The sequence below is a fragment of the Bos taurus genome, chromosome 17 (genome assembly GCF_002263795.3).
Source record: "Bos taurus isolate L1 Dominette 01449 registration number 42190680 breed Hereford chromosome 17, ARS-UCD2.0, whole genome shotgun sequence".
Lineage (NCBI taxonomy): Eukaryota > Metazoa > Chordata > Mammalia > Artiodactyla > Bovidae > Bos > Bos taurus.
The window spans coordinates 52717184-52742804 of NC_037344.1; the positions used below are offsets into that span (position 1 = coordinate 52717184).

Below are 25621 nucleotides of genomic sequence, written 5' to 3' on the forward strand. Positions count from 1 at the left end.
ATTGGAGGCAGATGCTTTATCATCTGAGCTATGAAGGAAGCCCCAACTGTGATGCTTTAATTATATATTTGTAGGTGAAGAAATTGAGGCTCAAAGAAGTTAAATAACTGTACTAAGGTCACTGAGCTAAGACAAAGCAAACTGGGGATTTGAACTCAGATCAGATGCTTTCAAGGCCAGATATCTTCCCAAAATAACCCCCAAAATGACTAAGTTTACTTGAACTAATTTTCTTTATGATACAGCTGCGATCAGAAGCCTGTTCATGATAAAGACACTGGCTCATCCACAACAGTGAGTGTAGAAACAACCCCAGGGCTTCCCAGGTGGCTCAGTCATGAAGAATCAGCCTGCCAATCCAGGAGCGCAGGAAAAGTGGACTCCATCCCTGGGTGGGAAAGATCCCCTGGAGTAGGAAATGGTAGCCCAGTCCAGTATTCTTGCCTGGAGAATTCCATGGACAGAGGAGCCTGGTGAACTACAGTCCATGGAGTCGAAAAGAGTCGGACACGACTGAGCAACTAAACACACACCCACACGGAAATAATCTCACTGTCTGCATGTCGGGGTGTGAACAGACAGACTGCGGTGTATTCGGTCACTGGACAGCACACTGAGCAACCATCAGAATGAAGAGGCCAGGTCCACAATGTCAACACTGATGAGGGTCACCAAATACTGACAGCTGGAAAATCACACTGCAAAAGACATTTGTGTACATTTTAAACAAAGAGTCTATGCCCCAACCAGTAACACTGAAGAAGCTGAAGTTGAACGGTTCTATGAAGACCTACAAGACCTTTTAGAACTAACACCCAAAAAAGATGTCCTTTTCATTATAGGGGACTGGAATGAAAAAGTAGGAAGTCAAGAAACACCTGGAGGAACAGGCAAATTTGGCCTTGGAATACGGAATGAAGCAGGGCAGACTAATAGAACTTTGCCAAGAAAATGCACTGGTCATAGCAAACACCTTCTTCCAACAACACAAGAGAAGACTCTACACATGGACATCACCAGATGGTCAATACCACAATCAGACTGATTATGTTCTTTGCAGCCAAAGATGGAAAAGCTCTATACAGTCAACAAAAACAAGACCGGGAGCTGACTGTGGCTCAGATCATGAATTCCTTATTACCAAATTCAGACTTAAATTGAAGAAAGTAGGGAAAACCACTAGACCATTCAGGTATGACCTAAATCAAATCCCTTATGATTATACAGTGGGAAGTGAGAAATAGATTTAAGGGCCTAGATCTGATAGATAGAGTGCCTGATAAACTGTGGAATGAGGTTCGTGACATTGTACAGGAGACAGGGATCAAGACCATTCCCATGGAAAAGAAATGCAAAAAAGCAAAATGGCTGTCTGGGGAGGCCTTACAAATAGCTGTGAAAAGAAGAGAAGCGAAAAGCAAAGGAGAAAAGGAAAGATATAAGCATCTGAATGCAGAGTTCCAAAGAATAGAAGAAGAGATAAGAAAGCCTTCCTCAGCGATCAGTGCAAAGAAATAGAGGAAAACAACAGAATGGGAAAGACTAGAGATCTCTTCAAGAAAATTAGAGATACCAAGGGAACATTTCACGCAAAGATGGGCTCGATAAAGGACAGAAATGGTATGGACCTAACAGAAGCAGAAGATATTAAGAAGAGGTGGCAAGAATACACAGAAGAACTGTACAAAAAAGATCTTCAGGACCCAGATAATCACGATGATGTGATCACTGACCTAGAGCCACACATCCTGGAACGTGAAGTCAAGTGGGCCTTAGAAAGCATCACTACGAACAAAGCTAGTGGAGGTGATGGAATTCCAGTGGAGCTATTTCAAATCCTGAAAGATGATGCTGTGAAAGTGCTGCACTCAGTATGCCAGCAAATTTGGAAAACTCAGCAGTGGCCACAGGACTGGAAAAGGTCAGTTTTCATTCCAATCCCAAAGAAAGGCAATGCCAAAGAATGCTCAAACTACTGCACAATTGCACTCATTTCACATGCAAGTAAAGTAATGCTCAAAATTCTCCAAGCCAGGCTTCAGCAATACGTGAACCGTGAACTTCCTGATGTTCAAGCTGGTTTTAGAAAAGGCAGAGGAACCAGAGATCAAATTGCCAACATCCACTGGATCATCGAAAAAGCAAGAGAGTTCCAGAAAAACATCTACTTCTGGTTTCTTGACTATGCCAAAGCCTTTGACTGTGTGGATCACAATAAACTGTGGAAAATTCTGAAAGAGATGGGAATACCAGACCACCTGACCTGCCTCTTGAGAAATCTGTATGCAGGTCAGGGAGCAACAGTTAGAACTGGACATGGAACAACAGACTGGTTCCAAATAGGAAAAGGAGTACGTCAAGGCTGTATATTGTCACCCTGCTTATTTAACTTCTATGCAGAGTACATCATGAGAAACGCTAGGCTGGAAGAAGCACAAGCTGGAATCAAGATTGCCGGGAGAAATATCAATAACCTCAGATATGCAGATGACACCACCCTTAAGGCAGAAAGTGAAGAGTAACTAAAAAGCCTCTTGATGAAAAAGTAAAAGTGGAGAGCGAAAAAGTTGGCTTAAAGCTCAACATTCAGAAAACGAAGATCATGGCATCCGGTCCCATCACTTCATGGGAAATAGATGGGGAAACAGTGGAAACAGTGTCAGACTTTATCTTTTTGGGGCTCCAAAATCACTGCAGATAGTGACTGCAGCCATGAAATTAAAAGACGCTTACTCCTTGGAAGGAAAGTTATGACCAACCTAGATAGTATATTCAAAAGCAGATACATTACTTTGCCAACAAAGGTCTGTCTAGTCAAGGCTATGGTTTTTCCTGTGGTCATGTATGGATGTGAGAGTTGGACTGTCAAGAAGGCTGAGCACAGAAGAATTGATGCTTTTGAACTGTGGTGTTGGAGAAGCCTCTTGAGAGTCCCTTGGTCTGCAAGGAGATCCAAGCAGTCCATTCTGAAGGAGATCAGCCCTGGGATTTCTTTGGAAGGAATGATGCTAAAGCTGAAACTCCAGTACTTTGGCCACCTCATGCGAAGAGTTGACTCATTGGAAAAGACCCTGATGCTGGGAGGGATTGGGGGCAGGAGGAGAAGGGGACACCAGAGGATGAGATGGCTGGATGGCATCACTGACTCGATGGACGTGGGTCTGAGTGAACTCCGGGAGTTGGTGATGGACAGGGAGGCCTGGCGTGCTGCGATTCATGGGGTCGCAAAGAGTTGGACACGACTGAGCGACTGAACTGAACTGAACAGTATGTGATGTTTAAGTGTACACTTTTACAAAAAACATAAAAGCATAAAAACAATGTGGACACAACTTCATGGTAGTGGTTGACTGGTGGCAGGGGGTGGACGGGGCAGAATGACACACGGGGTTTACTCTTTATCTGTAACATTCTATTTCTTTAACCTTGAAAAATACAGCAAATACAGCAAAATGTAAACATGCTAAATCTGAATGTAGGTACACAGTTGCTTCTTGTACTCTTCATTTTGTGTGTTTAAGCTATTTACTAAAAATAGATACAGCAATCACTTGGAGGGCCTGAGGGACATTTTGCCTGAAGCTAACCTACAGTGTGTTTAAAGAAAACAGAAGGGAAATAAGTATGACTTCAGTTCAATAATGCAGGTAAAGTCCTATGGTTAAAATAAAACCTGAAGAACAGCCAAAATTAAGCACGCTAACATAAGCACGCTAACAATATTGCTACAGGAGAATTAAAAGTGTACTGGGGAGAAATCGTGCTTGAATAAGCTGGGTATTTCTTTCTTTCTTTAAAGATTTTTTTTAAAAATATGGACCATTTTAAAAGTCTTTATTGAATTTGTTAAAATATTCTTCTTTTGTTCTTTGTTTTTTGGCCATGAGGCATGTGGGGTCTTAGCTCCCCGACCAGGGATCAAGCCCACAGTCCCCTGCATCGGAAGGCTAAGTCCCAACCACTGGACTGCCAGAAAAGTCCCTAAGCTGAGTATTTCTAAGCGAAATACAAACCTTTTCACTGGGCAGGGCTGCGTCTTTGTTGACTAACAAAATCTTAGATGAGTTCTTTTTAGCCGAAGAGGATTCTGTCTCTATCAACTTCTCATCCTCTCTTAAGGCAGATTTTGAAGAATCCAAACAGTGGGACTGCTGGATGGCGATCAGCTCACTGTGAGTAATAAAACCAAACAAAAACAGGCATCTTGAAACAATAACAAACATATGACACCAATACTCATACAGAAAAGCATCTCAACAGGACAAAAAGAGAGATTTTTCCTTTTTCATGAAGAAGCTGAAGTTTGAATAGAATGTATAGATTCGAATAGAATATTTATATAGGATATTATAAATTAATGCACACCCTTCACAGCAAGAAAACAAAGTTCTTTGTTAAAGGGTAACTACAGAAGAGAGAATTGTCCTCCTCTCTACACCTTCTGGAAAAAACAGGGATAGGATAGGATAGGATAGGATCATCCAAGAGAGACAGGGGAAAGAAATGAATACAGTATAAGGTTAAACGTGTAGATTTTAGGTTTTCAGCGTGAGATTGATTTTTGCTAATAGTTTTTTAAAAGTTCTTTTCTGAAAGTTGAATGGCACTGTTATGGGTCCTTAATTCTTCTACAGGATCTCAGTAATTAGAGAACAGACACATGGAGCTAAGTTTCTGGGCAGGTTATTAAAGTCTGGGCTCAAAGCAGAGAGCCTGGAAACAGGCCCTGGAAACCTCCTTCTCCCACGGACCTTCTGGATCAGACAGGGCAGCTGCTATGGCTTCTCTGTCCACAGATACACCCCTGGCTGTCAAATGGAATGGAGGTATAAATGTGAAGAACATTTTGGTCAGATGATGAAGTGTGCACACAAGTTCTTATAATCTAAGGAAGAATGGGAAAACATGATTATCTTTTCTACTTAATCATGCATTTGTCATGCGATGCCTTGGCATGTGCCTCTGCTGGAAGAACAAGAAGTCACTTGAATTATTTCAAGCCAGGGAGGTCAAAAGGGCCTGGAAAGAAAACTCAGAAGTTGCTTTGGAATTTCTTTCATGCCTTAAATTTAATATATGTCCACTGTACTCTTAAAACTGTCTAACACAAAATTTTTCCCTTAATATATGCGTGTTTTTGTTCAGTAGTGAAAAACAGGAAGTTGTGTCCTACTGGGATTTGTGATTACTTAAGGCAATCTTTTATTAAAACCAAATATGAACAGGTAACATTTAGTGTAACAACCAATTTTTTAAAAAGCTTTTGCAACTGACAGAATCAGTATATGATTTTTAAATGACTCAGGCTTCTAAACAGGCCAAATGAAAACCCAAACAATGAAAATCCCCAAAAGGAATTTTTAACTATAAAGTCCTATGAAAGGCAATGTGATGATTCAGATAAGGCTCTCAATAGAGAAACTTTATTCTTTCTATAATTTAGGTCAAAGAGCAAGGTTTTCTTTAAAAATAGCACAAGTTAGGATAGTGCCCCACAACTACCTACAGGATTCAGCAACGGACAGTGGGATGAGCCTGAAAGGGAAGCATTTGCTAACAACTAAGAAGAAGGCTGAGCGCTGAAGAATTGATGCTTTTGAGCTGTGGTGTTGGAGAAGACTCTTGAGAGTCCCTTGGACTGCAAGGAGATCCAACCAGTCCATTCTAAAGAAGATCAGCCTTGGGATTTCTTTGGAGGGAATGATGCTGAAGCTGAAACTCCAGTATTTTGGCCACCTCATGCGAAGAGTTGACTCATTGGAAAAGACTCTGATGCTGGGAAGGATTGGGGGCAGGAGGAGAAGGGGACGCCAGAGGATGAGATGGCTGGATCGCATCACTGACTCGATGGACGTGAGTCTGAGTGAACTCCGGGAGTTGGTGATGGACGGGAGGCCTGGCGTGCTGCGATTCATGGGGTCGCAAAGAGTCAGACACGACTGAGCGACTGAACTGAACTGAATGCATTTTCTTCTCTTAAACAAAATAAAAAATACAGTCAGATAGAAATGGTCAAAAGGCACAAACTTACAGTTATAAGAACTAGAGATTTCACATACAGTAGGATTAATAACATTTACACTGCTGTAGGCTATATACGAAAATTGCTGAGAAGGTAAATCCTAAGGCTTCTCATCACAAGGAAACAATAATTTTTTTTTCTTTTGTATCTATATGAGATGATGGCCATTCACTAAACTTACTGTGCTCATCATTTCTTGATGTACTTAAATCGTTAACGGCAAACACCTTAAATTTAGACGGTGTTCCACATCAGTTATATCTCAATAAAACTGAAAGAAAAAGGCCAATAACTGTTACCAGCTTGTTAAATACAAATATTCTTTCTCCTGCATGATTTTGAAAAGTAAGAAAGTTTGGGAGATGTAAACTGAACACAAAGGCCAAAGCAGTCGGATGTATCAATAAGCCAATGCAGGCCAGGAGAATGTCTTATCTGGGGTCTAGGGAATGTAATCTGGACATGAAAGAAACAGCTTATCGATTCAAAAGGATCCAGGCTGAGGAATGCCCCAGAGCAGCATTCTACTCTGTGAAGTGACCTCCCCGTTTGTTTTAAAATAAAACATGTTTGCTCAGCTCATGACAACTGGCTGTGTTGTTAAGCAAAACCTTTGCCTCAGATGCTGTCCTAGGCACAAACTTCTCACTGGAATCAAGTCTCTGTGCAATCAAAAACTCAACAGCCTGTGCTGTGATGAAAAGAGGAAGTGGTGTGTCAAACGCAATGTCTGTTGCAAACGCTGCTTGCATTTCACAGCTGGCATGAAGTGGCTCCTGCAGGCCTTTTCTATTTCTAAACTCAGTAAGTAGGCTCCCTGGGCCTCCCCGGTGGCTCGGCGGTAAAGAATCCACGTGAAAATGCAGAGACGTGGGTTCAATCCCTGGGTCAGGGAGATCCCCTAGAGGAGGAAATGGCAACCCGCTCTAGTATTCTTGCTGGAAGAATCCCATGGACAGAGGTACCCAGCGGGCTACACTCCATGGGGTGCAAAAGAGTTGGCTACAACTTAGCAACTGAACCACACCACCAAGTAGGCTCCCTGGGTGTTCACAAACGTGAAACGAGACTGACCTTGTCGAAGAGTTGTACTTGGTCCCGCTGGCGCTTTCTGAACAAGTGCACACAGATTTGTGGCGCACGACCCTCTGCACTTTGGAAGGCTTGAAGATGCTCATCCACTCCACGTCAGACATGTGGCCCGGCGCTTCGATTACGAAGTTACTCGGGTGGCAGCACTTGGACTCCCACATGTCGCTTTCATCCACACAGGCTTCATTTCTGTGGCAACAGGAGACTCCAGGCCTTTCCAGGTGGTCCTGATAGTCGACATCCAGCTTTTCTGGCTGCTTTGAATCAGAACAGCTGGCCAGGCCCAGGTAAACGTTGACGTCATGCCATTTATCATCAGATACAGATGTTGATGTTTCTGAGGGTTGCTTCTCTTCGTTCTGAATCCCAATTCCATTCCCTTTGTGTGATTTTGCGTGGATCTTGCAAAATGTACTTTTGTTTTCGGGTTCAATCTGGATTTTTCCTCCCAGAGACCAAGACTTTTGTTTCTCCACTAAGTCTTTTGCAAATAGAGATGAGATAGCAATTACACTTTTTCCCCCAAATGAAGTATTAACCTGTAGTTTCTTCTCTTTGCATACATCACAAGAGCTCTTGTCTGACCTAGTTTGCTGAACCAACGTGGTCTCAAATTTTTGGTCCTTAACCAGTGACTTCTGATTTTTCTCCCTCTTAAAATCGACTTTTAGGTGGTTATTTTCAAGGTCTGATAAACACATGTCTCTGCTATGGTGGCATTACAAAAAACGGGAAGTTATAAGATACACTTGATACTATCATTCTAAATATTTCACTCAAACCTCATCAGTTGAGCTAAACCCTAATAAGACCCATTTGTCTCAGTTGAAAATAGAAGGTAGGAATTTTATATTCTTCGGAGCCCAGTTTTAGCCCAGCCTCCTCCAGGAAGTCTTTCTGATCACCAAGCCCACATGCCCACTCCCCCATGTCCCATCCTTAAGGTCTATTATACATATGTCCATACTGCAAATCACTATCTTACTGCATATATGGTCTAATTCATCAGAGAGACACTCTCCTATTACAACTGTATGGCTCGCTGTTTCAGACACACGAATGTCCTGTCTAAAGATGCTTAAGGGTGTTTTTCACATATGAAGCCATTTTTAATCCCCCTAGCACCTAGGACGGTCGTTAATACACACTCAGTGTTCTGTAAATACTTGTTGACTGACCTGTTATTTCTTTTCCTAATTCTATTAGTTTCACAGTAAACAGAGCTAAAGCCAGAACTGAAAGGCAATGGGGATTCAAGGTACAGAGATAAACTGGACAGTGCCAAATGTGTGCACCATACTGTATTCTGACATCCCACTTATCTGCTACACCTATGTAGCTATGTACCGAAAACCAGTCTAAAGTAAAAATGACACATGTGCATAAAATAAAACTCACTGTGACAAACCTTTTACTACAAGGTTAAAATTCTCATGTCACATGTGTTCAGGTGTTCTAATCTATATGATTCTGATTCTCCTTCTAGAATAGGAAAGGCCGCTTTATGTTCTTAAAGAATAACTTCAATCGTCTAGCCCAGGTGCCTCCCAGAGGAAATGAAGTACAAAAAGGAAAGAGAGACAACTGGTTAGGGGCTTCTGCCTGCTGGAGATCGCCGGCTTGGTCTGATGTTTATTAGTAGCAGCTGCAGATGCTGGGATACAGAGCCATGGTGTTAGAATCCCCAGTAAAAGACCCGAAGAAAAGCACAGCGAATGCAGCAAAGTGTGGGGTGAGTTCCCAGTCTTCCTGTCTGCAGCAAAACCCTGCAACTCCTGACCACTCCCGACCCCGAACGCCAGCCTCCTAGGGAAAGGAGCGTGCCACTGGGCCCAGCTTCTGCCCTTACGTGGAGAAATGGGAGTTCCCCGAATGCCCCCTCCTTTCCACCACTCCCTTACTATTTTGGCTGGATATGTGGACTAAACTGAACTGTGGGACAGTTGTATGCTTGTTAAATTAAACCACTCTTCATATGTTTATGTTTTACTTTTACAGAAACCAATTTAATTCACATACTGCCTGTTATAGGTAAGAGCAGATATCTTCTTCCATTAATAAGGAAAATGGAAAAATCAAGCTGAGAGCAGAGGTCACCCTCAGCTGAACTTCTACTGCAGTTATTTCTACCATTCTTTGATGTTCTTTCTTTTAGATAAGCATAATACCCAGTATATCTTTATTCTCTCTATTCCTAGCCCAGTGCCTAAAATACTGAGAGTTCTGAATAAATGATTCATCTCTGTAATGTCTACTTTACCTCAAAGCCTTCTATACAACACACACACACAAATAATGTATTTAATGAAATTTATCAAATAGTTTAATTAGGATCATGCCTAAATTCTAAATCTAGTCTCACTACAACCCAGGATTAAAATGATAATTATTAGCTCACATATATTTTTTCCCATTTACTCCCTGCTATCTAGGGAATAGTAGTAAGTACTGACCCATAGTAGGTACTTAACAAATATTGATGAATGATGGAAATAAATACAATATCATATTAATGGCATCTTACTAAGGTTACCTGGATTCCATGCCCTTTGATTCCTCCATCTTTGAGTCATATATCTGTATTAATTCCTGAGAATTTTCCACATTGAAATTAAGAAACTGCAGATCACGCTGTTGTTTTACGTAAATCTGCCGTAGATATTGATAAATCAATACAAAGTGTAACGACAAAGCTAAAGCAAGCCAACAATTGGGTGTTTCAGACGCTAAAACGTATCAGACAGTGGCTAAAGACATATGCTGAATATGTTTGCTTTCCTTTTTCCTATGTTAGCACCAAGATTTGTTAGTATAACCAGTCTCCTTTACTATAAGCAAGACTCTATCTGCGAGGTTAATACGATTGATACACCTTTAAAGTAGTCAGGATTCCAGAAGCACCATAAACAAAATCACCAGGCATACACTTTTCCTAATTTGATGTCTGTTTATAAATGTTTCCCACTTAATAGTGAAGAGTGAGTGGGGACGTACCTGTCTCAGATTATGCAGCTCTGCATTCATGCGTTCTTGCTTTGACTTTGCGATATCAAGTAGCTCATCTTTCCTTTTTTCTCTCTCTGCTATTTAAGAACAAATATTATTAAAACATTTTTCACCAGCCACATCAATACACACCTCTTCATTTCTGACAACTGAATGTGCACATGGCTAACAATTTTTTTTCACACTCGTTTCTGAATTTTAAAATTGCAAAATGGATGTCCAGGAAGAAGTTTAATCTGTGATTCTAACTAAATTTGAAAACTTTTGCAATATAATTAATGCTAAGTCAAAAAAGTATTCCAAACTGTACAAACTCTATGATCAAATGACGTGTGTGTCTGTATGTACATATGCATCGAAAAAGGCTGAGGGCAAGCACACTGAAATATCAAAATAAGTTATTTTTAGATGTAAAGATTAAAGAAAATTATTTTCCTTTTTTGGGGGGGAGGGGATGAGTTCTAAATCTCTAAAATTTAATACTTTATTCTTTACTTATTTATTCACATTACACAGGTAACTTGTAAATGCATTTTCCTTATAAAAATCCAAACAACATATTACTTTTATCAACATAAAAAAAAAACTAACATTACAAGGGGAAAAAAAAATCACTGTTTTCTTCAGTATGTAAGTCAATCTGATATAATCTCACAATCAGGCTATTCCTATGTGATCTTGCAAACCAAAGACTTAGGATACTTGAACCTATGAGGTGACCCCATAGGTAGATAAACTTGTCTTTCCATTTTAATGAAAGCCCAGGACTCCTTTACAGACTTTCTATTTCTTGAGAACTCTTTTTACCTGATAGGTAAGTAAGATTCAGAATTGTCTTGAATATACACTTGAATATTACACTCAATTTCCTAGCTCAGAAAGAAAAAGAGGTATTTTTTAAAATATTCATTCTTTTATAAAGACCATAAATATTCTGCTGAAATGGGGACACTTCATTATTACTAGAGTTGGAGTATCAGTCAGTCAGTTCAGTCGCTCAGTCATGTCCAACTCTTTGTGACCCCATGAATCGCAGCACACCAGGCCTCCCTGTCCCTCACCAACTCCCAGAGTTCCCTCAGACTCACGTCCATCAAGTCAGTGATGCCATCCAGCCATCTCATCCTCTGGTGTCCCCTTCTCCTCCTGCCCCCCAATCCCTCCCAGCATCAGAGTCTTTTCCAATGAGTCAACTCTTCGCATGAGGTGGCCAAAGTACTGGAGTTTCAGCTTCAGCATCATTCCCTCCAAAGAAATCCCAGGGCTGATCTCCTTCAGAATGGACTGGTTGGATCTCCTTGCAGTCCAAGGGACTCTCAAGAGTCTTCTCCAACACCACAGTTCAAAAGCATCAATTCTTTGGCGCTCAGCCTTCTTCACAGTCCAACTCTCACATCCATACATGACCACAGGAAAAACCATAGCCTTGACTAGACGAACCTTTGTTGGCAAAGTAATGTCTCTGCTTTTCAATATGCTATCTAGGTTGGTCATAAATTTCCTTCCAAGGAGTAAGCGTCTTTTAATTTCATGGTTGCAGTCACCATCTGCAGTGATTTTGGAGCCCCCAAAAATAAAGTCTGACACTGTTTCCCCATCTATTTCCCATGAAGTGATGGGACCAGATGCCATGATCTTCATTTTCTGAATGTTGAGCTTTAAGCCAACTTTTTCACTCTCCTCTTTCACTTTCATCAAGAGGCTTTTTAGTTCCTCTTCACTTTCTGCCATAAGGGTGGTGTCATCTGCATATCTGAGGTGATTGATATTTCTTCCGGCAATCTTGATTCCAGCTTGTGCTTCTTCCAGCCCAGCGTTTCTCATGATGTACTCTGCATAGAAGTTAAATAAGCAGGGTGACAATATACAGCCTTGACGTACTCCTTTTCCTATCTGGAACCAGTCTGTTGTTCCATGTCCAGTTCTAACTGTTGCTTCCTGACCTGCATACAGATTTCTCAAGAGGTAGATCAGGTGGTCTGGTACTCCCATCTCTTTCAGAATTTTCCAGTTTTTTGTAATCCACACAGTCAAAGGCTTTGGCATAGTTAATAAAGCAGAAATAGATGTTTTTCTGGAACTCTCTTGCTTTTTCCACGATCCAGCGGATGTTGGCAATTTGATCTCTGGTTCCTCTGCCTTTTCTAAAACCAGCTTGAACATCAGGAAGTTCACGGTTCACGTATTGCTGAAGCCTGGCTTGGAGAATTTTGAGCATTACTTTACTAGCATGTGAGATGATGCGAAGTCAATATTTTTAAAATGGGTTCAGAACTTGGCAAATGAGAACCCACAGAAAAGAAAGATCTGAAGTGCTATGTGAAGTCTTGCACCAGAAAAAAATATTAGTATTATGCTTAATGAGAAATCATGTCATTCACTCAGAAGTGAGAGAGCAACAATAAATGTTTAACCTTAAAAGAACCTACTATATTTATAAGAAGTTCAAATGAAATGCACAAAATGGCCCTCTATTACATGAATGGATTTTGAGTCAATCAGATGCAGCCTAAATCGAAGTGTGCAACTCCTATGGTTTATTAATAGTTCTTTCCCACGTGTCATTTTTCTATTGGATGAAGAATACAAATATTTACTTTATCATTGCTTTACGTTTGGAACATCACAGAAACCATCTAAGGACAAAGGCATGAGCTTTGCTGGGGACGGAGACTCTACCTAGACAGGTTTTCTGCCAAGTGCTTGCTGGTAATCAGAGCAGGGCCAGGTGGAATAAAGCACGAGGAGTGACCTGTGAAAAGCCACCACCTCCTACCCAAACACGCTTAATGCTCAGCCCTTCCAACCCGGGCCTGCAGTATCATCTTATTTCAAAAAGGTAATCCACATGCACAGAACGGAGGACACGGCACAGTGAAAGCTACTGCCTCGGGTTTAAACTACTACGTCTCCTCATTTCTGAATTGATTTCCTTGCATTAGATGAGTCAACACCATAACAAAAGCCTAAAACAGTAGTGCACTTGCAATATTTATGAAGCCCCATTTAGTCTGTATGAATTCAATCCTATGCACAGAGAAAACAATAAAAGAGGGGCCATAGCTCCTTTCACAGGGGAAGTGATGCCTATCGGCCTCTAGGCCTCCTGGCTGCTCTCTGTTCTACCCACCTCTCATTTTCAACAGCATCTAACATGCTGGTGCCTTCCCAGTGTTTAGAGATACTTCTTTAGGGCACAGCACGGCCCCCTAGACAAAAGCTAATGACTTTATCTGGCATCGAAAGGGCGATGCTAAGTGTATTTCAGTACTGCCTTAACTGTCTTTAGAATCATCTACTGTTGAATAAAACAGAACTGCTTCCTTAGATCTGACACTTTCCTCCATGGCTGGATCACTAGGGACCACAGTGGAGTGGGCCTGCCTATTTTCACACGTTGGTTACTGAAAACAAAGAGATACGGAACTCTCTGCTGACACCTGCCTGAGCAAGGCAGCCTGAGGACAGCAGCATAAAGAAGGGGCGCTGGCCGTCTGGACCTGCTGAGCTCCGGTCAAGCCGGTGTGCCTTTCACTGCCTGAAAGACCTTCACGCAGTCTTACAGAACTCCCAGGACCACAGAAATGTAAACTAGCATGTTTTTTTTAAAAAAAAACTTCTTATAAGCAACATGGACAAATGAAACCTGTCTCTAAGCCTATGTGAAAACTTCAGTAAGAGGGAAAATGAAGTTTTGAATTAAAAGTACATTTCTAAGGCATCTTCCAATCTCAAATAAAATGTGTTAATTTTCAGCCATGGCACCTGAGAGCATATTATCATGTTAAGCCTTTAAAAATTATTTTTAGGCATAATTCACTTTTATCATTTAAGCGTACAAAAATTGTTCTGAGACAGTGGTTTGAGCAGAAAAAATGTTTAAGAAATCAGCTTAGGAAATGATTAAAAAAATTATTTCACAAAATGGATTTGTTGGAGTATTAGCTAACAAATTACATATACTTCACCTAATAATACCTAACAGAAAGAGTAGAAATAGATGAACCAAAAGAAAAGGAGGTTATTTATTAAAATATCTTGTAAATTTTTCTCCATCTTCTGACCTTTCATAGCATTTTATTCATAGCATTTGTGTAACACTAAATTCTCTGTGGGCCTTGGTCACTAACAGAGTGCCTGGCAAATATACACTGATCCAAAGATTGTGTGAATTCAACTGTAAAGCCACAAATATATGTATCTTTATGTATACATCCAAATATATGTATATCTTTATATATGTATCTTTAGCTGTGTGCATGCTGTATAGGAGAGTATTGCTTTGAAACACAGCAATCCTAGAAATAACAGAAATAGTGACCTCTAGTGGTAGAAAACTGCATTTCTCCTATCTTAATCACAAGAGATTAAAATTAAGAATTCCACTTTATTTGAAAAAAAAAAAAAGTAATACCGTATCCTGTCCTTTAACTTACAGAAATGTATTCTCTTCCTAGAAGGAAGAACATTGAGGGTATGTATGAGTAGACCCAAAAATGTTCATTTAATCTCTATTTTGAATTTTATCTCCAAATCTATGATTTTCTTAATACAAACTACGAGAATTAAAGTCCAAAAAAATCCTGGCTGGCAGGGCCATATATGGATCAGATCTATATCTCAGTGATTCTCAGTTGGGAGTAGAGAAAGGAGGGGCTACACTCTAACATACTGGGGTGAGTTGGGGTTAAAAGTGCAGGAGAATATGGCAGCCGGTGGAGAGATGTGTGTGCAATTTTTACACTGCACATTATTGACAAACTTGCTTTCAAATCATGAACAATTCATCTCCAATATTATTATTTTGGAGTCATACTGATGTAACAAAACACATGAAGTTTTCCGACTGCAATAATTACAGGTGATTTATTTGGAAAACTGAAAAAATGTTGAATTTCTAATTTTTACCTAGTGTTTGCAAAAGTATGAACATCCTCCCTTCTTTGGCTCATAAGATTCTTTCTTAATGAATTTTTAAGCCAAGTGTTACATTTTTAGTAAGAAGTATAGTCACATACTCAAGCTGGAAGGGACAGCAGTTCCTCATTTTACAGAAGGGAACACTGAGTTAACTGGGAAGCATGAAGACAGCTTTAAAATGTCCCGTATGGTCTCTCTTCATTTCTCAAAGAGTGTTAAAATTAATTACATAAATACATATAGTATTTTGAGGCAGGCACAGTTCATTTAGCCCACCATGGTAGTACCAAAGTACAGGTTACAAAATATATAACTATTCAATCACTTAAACAATCTATTTTTACCAGTAAAGACCAATTCGTCATGCAGGTAACTCTTCTCTTGCTTGAGGCGAATGATCTCTTCTCGTTGTTCATTATTTTCTGTTGTCTTTTCATTTAGATCCTCTTCACAAATAGAAGGGGGAGAAAGTCCTCAAATAAATACTAGTTTCTAGAGGAATATACACTGCAAATACCTCTCATGTCCTTAGCACCCACTTCCAATCCATATGAAGTCCTGTTGGATCTACAGCTAAAATGTCCCGTATCTGACATTTCACTGCATGCTTGGCAGTGATCCTGGCCAAGGCTCCCACTGTCTCCATGCATGAACCTTGCCTCTTCCATTGCAGCGTGATGTCCACAGAGCCATCAGGGCCATCTGCTGGCACCACTTCTCTGCTAAAAGCCCTCATACTACATTTAGGATGAAATATAAACTCAGACCCTTAAGCCCTGTACAGCCTGGCCCTGTCCTTTCAATCTGTTCCTTTCACTTGCCCCGACCCCCGAACCCACCCCAGGGCTTTTGCATTTGCTGTTTCTTCTGCCTGGAAGATCTTGGCCCAGATTTTTACATGACTAGTTCTTCCAAGTTTCAGCTCAAATGTTCTCTTCGAAGATGTCTTTCCAGTGCGCTCAAACTAAATGAGTCTCTGTCCCTTACTCTCTGGCCCACTATCCATGACCCTGTTTTTATTTTATATTTTTTAAACAAATGTTAAATTTCTAAAATAAGGCATAAAAATTGATAAAACAGACTTCTTTTTACTTTTAATCTTACCTAGGTATACATAACGTTCAATAAATGTACTGAATGCCTGCAATATACCCCAAGGGCTGTGCTATCAGAGTCCATCCCTGCTGTGAAGGGGCTTATAGTACGATTATGGTTTTAGATGAAACTACAAATGGACACAAAATTATCATTTGCCAGGAGTCAGGGCATCATTAGAACAAGATTTTAGCAGGTGGAGTCTTTTAAACTAAACCTGTCACAATAACCTTTCCCAATTTCAACAGTAACTCCCTGCCTCACAAGGGGCCCCACCTGGGACAGAGGCAGAGTAACCACACCATTGCACCACTTTGTCATTCTAAGGCTGCCTGTTCCACTGTGAGAGTCAGTCCTCAGGTCCAACTGATGACCACTTACAAATGCAATCATCTGGGTGTGGAATTAAGACCCAGATAACTCCTGAATCCAACAGCTTCTTCTGTGATACAGCTGGGAAAAGCCAGAGACAAGTGGGCCTCGCCCTTTACCCTCTGTAGATAGACAGATACAGATTCAGTCGTGTCCGACTCTGTGACGCCATAGACTGTAGCCTACCAGGCTCCTCTGTCCATGGGATTTTCCAGGCAACAGTACTGGAGTGGATTGTCATTTCCTTCTCCAGGGGATCTTCCCAACCCAGGGCTCAAACCCCGGTCTCCTGCATTGTAGACAGACGCTTTACCATCTGAGCCACCAGGGCTTTGTAGACAAATGCAAATTTTTACTCTATCACCTAGATCTACCTCCAAGTATGTAGCACTAACCTATCTGCTATACCCAACCTTTGTTTCATTAGAAAACTTCAAGGAGTAGAATAAACCATGGAGTTACTGTGAGAATGAAAAAGGAAAAAGGAGGACACAAAAGGAATTCTCCCCAAAAAAGAACATCCACTGAACAGCCACTCTGGTAGTCTGTGTTGTAGGTGGCAACTCCTTATCCCTCCCTGCATTCATTCCTCAATTTTTTTTTTTTTTTTTAGTTTCTCCCATAAAAGGACAGAGGATATTTTTCCATTGCCTGACTCTGGGTTCACCCATGTGATTCACTTTGGCCACAGAATGAAGGGCAAGTGATGGTGTGCCAGGCCCTCTTATCTTTCTGCTTCCTCTCTTAAGTTTCTGCCTTCACCATGGGAAGAAATGCCCATACTACCCAGCCGGGGAAAAGATGCTCCAGTGGGCCCAACAGAGATCAGCCAATTCCCTAGTGGCTTTCAGATAAATGAGTTTATCAAAGGACACCACTGAGATACCATCGTTGATTGCCATAAGGCATATAGTAGCAACAGTTAACTGGTACAGCAAAGGCAGGATTATTTTTTAAATATAATGCATTAGGCAGTTTTCCCCACTCTTGCTATTCATCTTGTAACACAAAAACTGCTGCATAATTCTATACAAATGAACATTTCATGATGGGACCTAATGCTAACAACAGACCTCTTCCCAGTTATCAGATTAAGTGAACTCAAATGAAGAAATATATTCCCAAGATAAAACACCTCCATTTAGGCCTCTTCCTTACCTTTTAATTTATTGACTTCAATCTTAAGTGCCTTCAATTTCTGCTTATAATCTTGCTTTTCTTTCACAATACAGGTCTCCACCATCTTAGCATCACGTAAGGCATGCTCTAACAATTTAAATTTACCCGAACAGTCAGCAATGTGATTGACTGCCTCAATAATATCTTTGTCCTAAAACCCAAATTTGAAAACTGTTACATTTTAAAATGCCAATTAAACAAGATGACACTTACTGAAATCTCATTGTGGAGCAGGGATAAATTGGGAGACTGGGATTGACGGGTACATACTACTATATAGTCCGACATATATAGAGAATAAATAACTAGTCAGAACCTGCTGTATAGCACAGGGAACTCTACTCACTACTCTGTAATGGCCTATCTGGGAAAAGAATCTAAAAAGAAGTGGGTATATGTGTATATATAACTGATTTACTTTGATGTACACTTAAAACACAGAACATGGTAAATGAACTGTGAAAAGTAAAAGTGAAGTCGCTTAGTCGTGTCCAACTCTTTGCGACCCCAGGGATTGTGGCCCACGGAATTTTCCAGGCAAGAGTACTGGAGTGGGTTGCCATTTCCTTCTCCAGGGGATCTTCCTGACCCAGGGATCAAACCTGGGTCTCCCACATTGCAGGCAGAGGCTTTACCTCTGAGCCACCAGGGAAGCCCTAACTGTACACTAATAAAAACTAAAAAAAAAAAAAAAGACCACATTGTGTAACTGGGTACCCAGTTGCAATCCAGCGCTTTCCATGTGTTAACTCATTTAAGCCTCATAGTAACTATCTGAGGTAAGAAATATTGTTATTACCCACATGACAGAGGAGTAGACAGGAAATTGGCCACAATTACACAAGCTGGGTTTCCTTGGTGGCTCAGGAGGTAAAGAATCCACCTACAATGCAGGAGACCTGGGTTTGATCCCTGGGTTGGGAAGATCCCCTGGAGGAGGGCATGGCAACGCACTCCAGTATTTTGCCTGGGGAATCCCATGGACAGAGGAACCTGGCGGGATGCAGTCCTTGGGGTCACAAAGAGTCGGACATGACTGAGTGACTAAGCATAGCACAAGTTAGTGACAGTTTTGATCTGAACTTGGCTGGCTGGCCCCCAAAACCATGCATGAACCACCAATTTGCAGTCTCAGAAAGTCTAGAACCAAACATTTGATTACCTATGAAACTATAATAGCAATAGGAGGACTGGAGGCCCTGGAGTGGGCTGTATTTTCTGGATTACAGATAAATCCCAGAGGCCCTCTCTTCCTTTCCTTCTTTTCAGCTTCTTAAGACGACAGACTCCAAGACCTCATCCCAAACCTACCCAAGCCAGAACCTCTTATTGTTGAAGTGGTTGTTTTAATTACATAAAAGGTATCTATCTGCTTGTTGAAAAGCAATTCAAATAACACCTGAAGGTATGAAAATAATAAGTAAAAGTACTCTCCCCACCACTCATAGGGAATATCGATTATCAGCAGGTTTCACCTTTGCTTAAGGACAAAGGTTTCTGTGGTAGCATCATATATGCGTTCCTGAAACACTTCACAGTTTGCATATCTCACGTTAGGAGGATTTATGGAAAAAATAGGGTTGGGGCAGATCATTCAAAAACCGACAGGGGTTGGGATGCAGGAGATGGAACTTTGTGATCAGATAACAAAGTAATCTGATAACTTCACAGTAGTCCTATTAAGTACATGGACACAGTTAAGCAAATGCCATTGCACACACACCAGTCAGGCAATCATTTTCAGCATCTCAGTACTGGCAGCTTTACCAGGACTTTGCTTCGATGGAAACTGTAGGGGTTGCTGAAGCCAGGAAACTGGTCACTACTTGATTAAAGACAACTCTATAGATTTTAATATTTTCTCTTTAATTTTCTGAAACCTTGTCCCTGATCATGTGGTGGAAAAATCACATTATACCAGCATCACTTCTCTAGTCACCTGTGGTCAAACACATGTGTCATCAAATAGAAGAGACTGTTTATCAGGACTTCCCTCGTGGTCCAGTGGTTAAGACTCCACACTCCCAGTGCAGGGAGCATGGGTTCGATCCCTGGTCAGGGAACTAATTCCCCCACATGCTGCACGATGTGGCCACAAAAAAAAAAAAAAAAAAGATAACTGTTCATCAACCACTGTTTATGGCATGTTAGTGACTATATCAACTGCTGATTGCTAAGTTTTCTTTTCAATTAAAAAACATTAACAAGTAATCTGACTGCTAATAACTTTATGAGACCTAGTAGTAAAATACCTCAGAAGAAAATCAGCTAATTCAGGCATGCTAGACCGTGGAACAGGCCTTGAAGACAGAAACCCACAGTGGAGTTCTGCCTCCTCTCAATGCCTTGGGCGCGTCATTTTAAACTTGTTTCCCTCATTTCTAAAACCAGAATTTTAAAAAAAGAGAGTAATATTGATAGCTCACCTATCTGTGGGTTGCTGTGGGACTTAAGTGAGATAAGGTACATGACTATACTTTGTCGACCACAAGGTGCCTGCCACATGGAGGCATCATTATTCTGCGTTACCTTCAGCTTTATCATGGTGGTGAGAGCCTGTTCACGAGCTTGCAGTTGTCCCACTTGAGCAGAAAGTTCCACTAGCGTGTTGCTGAGATTTTCATTTCTAGCCTACAAGGAAAAAACGCAAAACACTAACCCAGTCATTTAAAAGCTTTCACTACTCTCACCAGCCATAATCTGTGCTCATTCTTTTTGTTTTTTCTTTAACCTTTTCAGTAACAAAGGGAGCTATTTAAGCAGTCATCAAAAAGCAACACAAACATCTATTTCCCCTCAGTTCTTATGATTCCCTTCTGAATTCTATCAGTTACGTTTATAAACGTGCCTTCTTCCTAATGGTCTTTTATGTATACTTTCTGGTTGGAGAGAAAGAGGAACATGAACGGGAAGAATGAACAGAAACTGGATTAGTGAGAGATTTCCTTGGCTAAAATAAAGTAGCATTAAGAACTTCTGTGCATCTTTTTTTACTTTATGTTGAAATAACTACACATTGAGGTATTCTCACTTATCAGGGATTTTTTTAAACCATAGATCTAGATTTGACGGAGGAAACTTAAATGCATATTACTAAGAGAAAGAAATCAATCTGAAAAGGCTATATACTCTATGGTTTCAACTACATGACATTCTGGAAAAGGCAAAACTATGAGATCAGGGGTTGCAAGGGACTGCAATAAAGAAGAACAGAGCAAAGAGGGGTTTTAGGGTTGGGAAAATATTTCGTATGATATTACAATGGTGGTTACAGGTCATTATTTGTCAAAACCCACAGAATGTACAACACCAAGAGTGAACCCTGATGTAAACTATAGACTTTGATGTCTCACCCAATGATGTGGCAATGACATGTCACTGGTTACAACAAATGTATCAGTTCCCCTGGGATGCACAATGTCCATAGTGGAGGAGGCTGGCTGGGGGAGGGGGCGGGGGAGGGGGTATCTATGAGAAATCTCTATACATTCCACCCAATTTTGCTATGAACCTAAACTTCTCTAAAAAAACAAAGTTTATTAATTTAAAAAAAGAAAAAAATCTCCCTGCTACAGACTGAACTGCATCCCCCCTCAAATGCATATGCTGAAGCCCTAACTTCCAATGTGATGGTGTTTGGGGGTGGAGCCTTTGAAAGGGAATTAGGTTTAGATGAGGTCATGAGGGTGGGGCCCTCAGGATGGGATCAGAGCCCTCAGAAGAAAAGATACCAGAGAGCTTGCTCAGGTGTTGTCTCTCTCCCTGTCACATGAGGACGTGGTAAGAAGGTGACCATTCCATTTACAAGTCAAGAAGAGAGCCCTCACCAGAAACCAACCATGCCGGCACCATGATCTTCAACTTCTAACCTGCAGAACCGTGAGGAAGAAAATCTCTGTTTTTTAAGCCTTCCCTCAGTCTATGCTATTTTGTTATGGCAGCCCAAGCTGACTAACATACTTCCATTTTTTAATTTAACATATCAAGAGATTCTGGGCTTTTCCTTGTGGCTCAGTTGGTAAAGAATCCGCCTGCAATGTGGGAGACCTGGGTTCGATCCCTGGGTTGGGAAGATCCCCTGGAGAAGGGAAAGGCTACCCACTCCAGTATCCTGGCCTGGAGAATTCCATGGACTCTATAGTTCATGGGGGTCGCAAAGAGTCAGACAGGACTGAGCGACAAAGTTCACTTTCACATCAAGAGATTCCATTGATAGTTTTCACTTATTTTACAGCTAGAAACTGTCTAGAAGAGTAATCTGAAAAAAAAAATTGAAGACATAAAATCTATACAATTATTATGAGTTACTAAGATTCACTATATTACCAAGATCTACACTGCTATCACTATGAAACAAGAAAATGAAGGCAGTTAACAACAGCAGCAGCAAAAAAGGCTTTCTCAGGCTTCCCTAGAGGCTCAGTGGTAAAAATCCATCGGCCAATGGATTCGATCCCTGGTCCTGGAAGATCCCACATGCACCACAACTACTGAGCCCGTGAGCTGCACCTACTGAAGCCGGTCCACCCTAGAGCCCTTGCGCTGAAACAAGAGAAGCTACCACAATGAGAAGCCCGCATACCACAACGAGAGAGTAGCCTCTACTCTCTGAAACTAGAGAAAAGCCCTTGCAGCAACAAAGACCCAGTACAGTAAAAAAAAAAAAAAAGATAAATAAATATTTTTAAAAAGACTGTCTCACTGTGCCTCTCAAAAAAGCATGAGCTCAAAAGATATTTGATGACTCATCAGCCAGGACTGAAAACTGAAAGATCACTCTGACATTTTGTTCCCAATATGCCACTAACATTCGTTTCATCAGATTAGACACAGTTATTCAGGAAACATAATTTGAAGCTGCGTGATGATACTGATCTCAGACTTTGAGAAAGACTTTTAAAATTAACCCACTGTTGATAAAATGAAGGATGCTACCAAACAAATGGCCTAAAGATTAAAAAAGAGCTGTAATGAAGTTTCATCTTCAAGACAAAACAACACTGCTGCTGCTAGGTCGCTTCAGTCGTGTCCGACTCTGTGCAACCCCATAGACGGCAGCCCACCAGGCTCCCCGGTCCCTGGGATTCTCCAGGCAAGAACACTGGAGTGGGTTGCCATTTCCTGGCTAACCAAAGCTCACCATCCGTATAAAACTGTGACGCTGAATGGATGGGTACACTTTTATACACACACACATTTAATGGAAATATTTAAGTCTATGAACTACTTTAATAACTGAAACACAAACAGAATTTGGGCTAGCGAAGCTTTCCTGAAAACCAATCTCACCGGTTGACTTTGTCGTACAGCAGAAACACAACATTGTAAAGCAATTACACTCTAATAAAAAATTAATTAATTAAAAAAAATAAAACCAACCTCAAGGTCTTCAGAGAGGAGAGAGGAATGGGTTGCCTTCTGGGCCATCTCCTGAAGCTGTAGTTGAGTCTTCTGAAGAGTACTCTGGCATTCAATTTGGTTCGATTCAAGGCTTTTTACCTTCTTTGTGAGTGACTTGATTATTTCAGTCCTTTTATGTAGTTCACCTGAGGGAGATTATTTTCAGGCAATGGTTTAAAAGTAAGGGTGCTAAGGAATCTTTCAAAGGTTAATTCTTCTTTGAAAAGTTTTTATTACAAAATGCACGATACTGTACTCTAGTCAAGACACCAGCAGCAACCCAGAGCCCTGTATGTCAATTCCTGAACAGTCTCTCCAATTCCCCACCTTCCAACCACCATCCTGAGCTTACTCATTTCCTTGTTTTTTATTACAGTTTCACTATCTTTGATCACATCCCTAAAGAGTTTAATTGTGGGAATTCTGTTTGCTGTTTTTCACTTAAGATTATGATTCTGTGAATTCTCTAGTGGTCCAGTGGTTAGGACTGTGCCCTTTCACTGCCAAGGGCACAGGTTTGATCCCTGGTCCGGTTACTAAGATCCCACAAGCTGCACTGCAGGGCCAAAAAATAAAGATGATGATCCTGAGATGTGTCCATGTGGCTGTGTAACTCCTCCTTGTGCACTGTCATTCCTACATAATAACATTATATGATCATGCCAACATTTACTTATACATTCTACTATTGATGATCATTTGGACTGTTTCCACTTCACAGCTATTATGAACGATGTTGCTCTGAATATTCTTGCATAAGCATCTTCACGCTTTTGCAAGAGCTCCTAAATAAAATGTGGTCCCTCAGACCAGCAGCACCAATATCAACTGTGAACTTGTTAAATATGCAGATTCTTAGGCCACAGACCTACTGTATCACAATCTACTTATTAGTAAGATCCTGAGGACTTCCCTAGTGGCTTAGATAGTAAGAATCTGCCTGCAATGCAGGAGACCTGGGTTGGATCCCTGGGTCAGGAAGATTCCCTGGAGAATGGAATGGCCACCCACTCCAGTATCCTTATCTGGACAATTCCATGGACATAAGAGCCGAGTGGGCTACAGTCCATGGGGTTGCCAAGAGTCCGACACGACTGAGTGACTAACACTTTCACTTCACTTTTAGGTAATTCACTTGCATACTGAAGTGGGAGTATTCTTCCAGAAGTTGAAATGCAGAGCCAAAGCTTGGTATATCTTCAACTTTACCAGAATTGTCACATGATTTTTCCAAAGTAGTTGTACTAATTGACTCTCCCACCAGCAGTCAATGAATCTTCCCTTGCTCCACAATTTTACCAGTACCTGGTATTTTTTGCCAGTCTGTTAAGTGTAAGAAGTCTCATTACGGTCTTAATTTTCGTTTTCATTTCCCTAATTTACGAGTGAGAACTTTTTTGTAAATTTATTGGCCAGTTTTCCATGAAATGCCTATTCAAATGTCTTGATCATTTTAAAACCAGATACTAATGGTTATACAGGCAGACCTCTGAGATATTGTAGGTTCAGTTCCAAACCACTGCAATAAAGGGAATATCATAATAAAGTGAATCACACAAATACTTTGGTTTTCCAGTGCATATAGAAGTTATATTTATATGGTAGTATATTGTATTCTATTAAGTGTGCAACAGCATTATTTCCAAAAATCAATGTGTACACCTTAATTTAAAAATACCTTATTGGGACTTTCCTGGTGGTCCATTGGTTAAGACTCTGTGCTTCCAATGCAGAGGGCACAGGTTTGATCCCTGGTCAGGGAACTTAGATCCCAAATGCCGCATGGCATGGTCAAAAATTAAAACAAAATTAAGTTTAAAAAATAAACAAATACTGCATTATATGTATATATGTGTGGGTGCATACAGTTAGAGTAAAATCAGATGGTCATCAGGAAATTGAAAAATTAATCATGTTTAGACTGTCACATTTACAGAATCCTTTGTGTAATAAAAGCAAAAAAAAAGAAGGGGATATATGATTATCTCTCTTATTTTTTTTGACTGTGTCGGGTCTTAGTTGCAGAACCCAGGTTCTCTGGTGGAGGCATGTGAACTCGGTAGTCATGGCATGAGGGCTTAGTTGCCCCATGGCATGCAGGGTCTCAGATCCCCAACCAGAGATCGAATCCACATCCCCTGCATTGGATTCTTAACCAATGGATCACCAGGCAAGTCCCTACTTTTCTATAAACAGATCTAGTATCTCCTCCTCTAATACATTCTAGTAATATTAACATAGTCTGACTGTCAATAGAACAGTCAGATTTTAGGATAGCACCAAAAGGATGACAGTTAAAATATGGTACAAAGGGAAATTTTTGTAAGTCACTTTTGAGGTTACTGTAATTTTAAAAGATGACTGTTTTAAGTACTTGAGATCAAGTTCAATATCAAAAGTTTAAAATCTTTGAGTCAGTTCAAAAGGAATGATCAGTTCAGTGGCATCTTTATTCATATTCTAGCTCAAAACTGATTTCCTTCAGGTTCGATCTTGACCCTCCCTGTCTACTGGAGCTGTCTCAGCACTCTTTCT

The 25621-nt window shown here is 40.7% G+C and overlaps 1 protein-coding gene across 6 annotated transcripts in view; it reads right to left on the reverse strand.

The window, feature by feature from the left end:
* CCDC62 (coiled-coil domain containing 62) overlaps positions 1 to 25621 on the reverse strand; it is a 43752-nt gene that overhangs the window by 15226 nt on the left and 2905 nt on the right. For 3 of the 6 annotated variants that reach the window (XR_003030028.2, XM_010814016.4, XM_024977698.2), the window contains 8 exons: positions 23066 to 23232; positions 20216 to 20317; positions 17666 to 17837; positions 15385 to 15486; positions 10109 to 10197; positions 9648 to 9763; positions 7097 to 7822; positions 4014 to 4170 (listed from right to left, as the gene is read on the reverse strand). Coding sequence is in view for 5 of the 6 variants with exons in the window: in XM_010814016.4 (XP_010812318.1) it covers positions 4014 to 4170; positions 7097 to 7822; positions 9648 to 9763; positions 10109 to 10197; positions 15385 to 15486; positions 17666 to 17837; positions 20216 to 20317; positions 23066 to 23232 (1631 nt within the window). In the remaining variant the exon portion in view is untranslated. Of the gene's footprint in view, positions 1 to 4013; positions 4171 to 5401; positions 5976 to 7096; positions 7823 to 9647; positions 9764 to 10108; positions 10198 to 15384; positions 15487 to 17665; positions 17838 to 20215; positions 20318 to 23065; positions 23233 to 25621 lie in introns of those variants that run through there. The other 3 variants (XM_024977697.2, XM_059876354.1, XM_010814023.4) reach the window with 3 other exon arrangements.